Here is a 4,569-nt window from a genome sequence, read left to right as displayed (position 1 = left end):
GTGTGTGTGTGATTTGTTAAGTAACATTTTAACATTAAGAACATGTTGAATAGCAAACTGTTGCTTGTCAAACCCAATATGTGATGGGGATTAGAGGAATGGCAGGGTGAGATTGTGGTGCTGAGGATGGGGGTAATAGAGTTACCAACAATTTAAAATCTCTGGGCTTTTGTCTTCATTTGTTTGAAGCAGGACCATAATGTTGTCAGGTATCTAGAGTGGCAATTCTCAACCGGGATGCCGCAGCACTCTGGGTGCCTTGAGATTCTTTCAAGGGTGCTGCAGGATGCCACACAATATGTTAGGGGCATAAATGTGACTTACAAGAAGAACCCAGATACTTTAAACAGAAATCCATAATTGTGGTGTTTCTGAGTTCTTTGCAATAGAAAAAACTGATCTGTTTTACTGTAGGCAAAAAAAGAAAAAAGTGAAAATTAAGAGCTAACTTGTTCCAAGAGGATCCAGGGAGCTGAGTGTCAAAATGTTGAGAACCATTGATCTAGAGAAACCAATAAAGCTATTATGATTGTATTCAATGCATTTAAAGTATGCTAAATTCATTTAGTAGGAACAAAAAAGATTTTTAAAAGTATCTCATAGAATTAAAAAATTAATGCCTGAACAAAGACTTTTTTTGGTAAATTGAAAAGGGTTGCTAACACTGTAAGATTTAAATATTACACCTTAAAAAGCACAAAAAGACACCCACTTTTTATAATGGAAACACCAGACTCAATCTTTTCAAATTGGACATACAAGACAAGTGTAATTTCCTCAAGAACACACAATAGCCTTCAGGGATGGGACTAATAAAATATCGGATTAAACCAAAGAACCTTGTCTGCAAACAGCCTTCAGAAATTTCTAAGTCTACAATATTCTACTAAAAGATTAAGTCTTAATTTAATGCTGACTCAAAAAAAAAACAAAAAACACAGTACTACAAGCAAGAGGAAGGAAAAGCATTCACTGAAATCCTTACCCTTCATTACAAGAAAATGTCACTGTTGAACCAAAACCAAGATCAGTCTCTATATGAACAGAACCATCTGGCAAGTCTCCTGGATGACCACAGAGCTTCCCTGAAAGCAACCACAAATGGGAATTAGGCATCCCTATAGTACCTTTAACTTCATACTTTCTCGTTGTCCAAGACTTGAATATCAGTTGCTTTTACGAACCCCCAGATCACTACTCCCGCTGGGGCAGGGAGGGGGTGGAGGGGTCAGTCCCCTCCTCATTTGAGCACAACCCATTACACTCCAAATTGCAGTGAGAGAAGGGACCCCGGCCTTCAGCTTGCATGGGAGTAGGAAGAAGGAAGTGAGGTTCAGGCCCCCCCAAGCCTGGCACACGTGGTCGGGGACCTCTTGGCCTGACAAATAGCTCCCAACAGTAACCCACCTACTCATCCTCCCAAAACACCCCATCTCAGCACCCTGATGCCCCTGAACTGGACCCCCACAACTACCTGTGTCCCCATACTTCCCTCTTCTACTCTCTAGAACCCCAAGCCTTCCTCTACTCCTGCAAATATTCCTTGACAGAAGCACTCACACTCATCATTTACTCTCTTTGAAAAAGCAGCATTCATACTTCATTGATGTTCAGATTCAGGTTTCTAAGCCATAAGCCCCTTGGACTGAAACAAACCGTAATCAAGCGCCTACTTTCCTCTCCCCCACTCCCACTTATTCCCAGCATCGATTTCAAACAGATGCTGGTTGGGTGTTGCTCAGGTTCAACAAGCACAGCACATCCCCTAGACTGAGCCACTCGGGTCACGAGAATGCCACCTATTCAGCTATGTTCCACGCACCCTGCCACACCAGTATAAACTGGTTATACTCAGAGTTATTTTGCACCAAATGGTAGTGGTCTAGGCTGCTTGTCACCCAAAAGTATTAGTACAGTAACTGTGCACCTCAGACCATGTGGCATATTCCCAGAACAGCCTGATATCCATGCACACAGAAAAACAGATACTGGGAGAACAATTCTACATTTGAAAACAGGGGAGAAGGGAGTTATGTCTTGCTAAGTGACCTCAAAAAAGGATCACTAAGCTTAAGCTTATCCTTTTAAAACACTGCAACCGGGGCAAATGTGCAAGGTTTAGTGTTCAGAAAAGTTAAGCCATAAGAAAGTAAACGGTTCTCAAACTTAGGGTCTCCAGTCACATCAACTACATAACTATTTGAACTTTAACAGCTCTGCATGCTTACTTTGGACCACATCCACTCCCTGCTTCACTCCTGCATCCCGATCAATGTCAACACACTGCCACAAGACTAGCACTGAATTGTGACGTTCATTTTCTTTTTCCAGGTCCATTACCACCACCCTGGGGTGCTTGAGCAGCTTCACAAATTCAGTGCTTTGTATTTTAATTTTCCTGCTCTACCCCATAAGGCAGTCACTATACATAACACTCTTGTGTTATTTAAGACAATAAGATTACCACTGACTTCAATGAAATCCGCATTTCACATGCGTGTCCAGTTTATATTGGATGGAAAACATCAAGAGTGTTTTTAGGATGATTGTTAAAGACAGACAGAAAACAAAAACAGCTCACATATGCACAACTCTGGTGAAAAAGACACACATCAGCATTCCTTTTTATTCCCAAATCAAATGCTTACAAAATGCTCAATCCACTCTAAAAGCAACTACTTGACTCATTCTCTCTGATACAACGGAGTGAGGGGGAGAGGAACTTACCTATACAAAATTTTTCAGGACGTGACCATGATGAACCTGCACGACAAGTTAGAGTGGCCTCCAAGGAAGGGTTTCTCCTGTACCCTGGGCGACAAACGTATTGCACAGAGCTGTTAACAGGGAAGGTGGTCTTATCTCTAAACTCATCCGTTAGCTCTGCATAGGGTAACCTGTCAGGAGGGCCGCAATCACCTATCAAAGAAAAGAACAATAACCTTAGTGGGAAGCGAGGAAACAAATGAGATCTTGACTGGTGTGGAAGCTGGGGTTGTTAAAAGGCCCTCAGAGCTTCAGTGGGATCGGGCCATCTAACATCCTTATAATGGCCTGAAGCCTTAAACAAAGCACACAAAGGAGGACTAGGAAAAGCAGCCAGAGGAGCACTGGACAATAGAGGTTGGATATCTTGGTTGCACATCAGACTGGCAATCAGCGTTTTTTGGCTGGCGTAACCAATAATGTCACCAATAAATGCTGCATGCACCTGCCATGCACGCGGCCAGGGGTGCAGCCCTTCATCCGTTAGCTCTGCACACATTAACCTTTCAGGGAGACCACAATCACCTATCAAAGAAGAAAACAGTAACTTTAGCAGGAAGCAAAGAAACAAATGAAATCTTGACTGGTACGGAGGCTGGAATTGTAAACAGGTCCTCAGAGCTTCAGTGGGATCTGGGCAGTTCTTTGGAGAATCATGGCCTGAAATCTTAAGCAAAGCACACAAAGGGGGAATAGCCATAACAACCAAAGAAGCAATGGACAATAGGGGTGCATAGAAATATTGATTGTATATTGGATCAGCAGCGATAAAAGGAAACTTAACATTACCAACTTGAAGATCCATCCCCCCCCCGCCCACATCCCTTCCCCCACAGACTTACCTGCTGGGGAGGAGGATGTGCATTCAGCCCCCCTCCCCCAAATCCTGCTTCCAGCCCTTGGGGCCACCTTCACCACCCTGGCTGGGCAACCCCTGCCCCACTCCCTCCCTTATTGTAGGGGGCCTTGCTCTGCACCCCCATTACCCTTCCCTCCCCCATGCCCCTCACAAACTTACAAGCCAGATGCTTCTCTCCACAGTGTCTGGGCACATGCAGTGGCTGCACGCACGCATGAACACAGTATTTATCGGTAACATTATTAGCTACACTAGCCAAAAAAAGCTGATTGCTGATAATTTTAATTTTCCTTTTATTGGTGCTGATCCGATATATGATCAATATACATCTGTTCTTTACAAGGGGATTAAGAGGAAACAGAGAAAACAGCAGTTAGCTGGTTTAGCGATGGCTTAAAGCAGAGGTTCTCAACCTTGTTTAGGCTCAACCTACTCTCCTTAGTCTTGTGGCATCCCTGGGCAGCCTGGAGGCTCCCCTTGGAAAGCCCCTGCCCTTAGTTTTCACTCCTTTTTTGACCACAGAACAACAGAGCTGTTTGTGTGGCAAAGAACTCAGGAAAACCACGACAGGCAAGAAGCTTTTGACACTCCAGATTCCTATGGGAAATCCCCAGGTTTACCTTGTAAACTATGTTCACACACCTAACAGTGCCAACGTTGCAGCACCCTGACACAAACTTATTTAAGGCCCCCCAGGGAGCTGGAGCATTACTGGGTTAAAAGGATGGCAAAGGACTGGTTTCACCACTGCCCAGGAAAGGAAGCAGCAGGGAGTTGGACAGCCTCGGCAAGAAACAGCCTTCCTTCAGCCAGCACCTCCGAGGTTCCTGATGCTGGTCGGTGCTGTGGCATGACCTGCTACACGTTACGTACATCACGCGCTTCGCTGGGGAGTCACTAACATTTTTAAGCTGGCTATGCTATTACACGCTAAAAAAAACAAC

At 44.3% G+C, this 4,569-nt stretch overlaps 1 protein-coding gene across 1 annotated transcript in view; it reads right to left on the bottom strand.

Moving 5' to 3' along the window:
- Nucleotides 1–4,569, bottom strand: part of LOC109295268 (complement component receptor 1-like protein) — a 71,191-nt gene that overhangs the window by 61,376 nt on the left and 5,246 nt on the right. The window contains exons 2-3 of the mRNA XM_019514036.1: nt 2,728–2,919; nt 986–1,085 (exon numbers count right to left, since the gene is read on the bottom strand). Coding sequence (XP_019369581.1) covers nt 986–1,085; nt 2,728–2,919 — 292 coding nt within the window. The remainder of the gene's footprint in view (nt 1–985; nt 1,086–2,727; nt 2,920–4,569) is intronic.

The sequence above is a fragment of the Gavialis gangeticus genome, unplaced genomic scaffold, assembly GCF_001723915.1.
Source record: "Gavialis gangeticus isolate Ggan-Ray unplaced genomic scaffold, GavGan_comp1, whole genome shotgun sequence".
NCBI classification, from domain to species: Eukaryota; Metazoa; Chordata; order Crocodylia; family Gavialidae; genus Gavialis; species Gavialis gangeticus.
The sequence above is the reverse complement of the archived record's forward strand: the minus strand, read 5'-3'. Positions and strand labels throughout refer to the sequence as shown.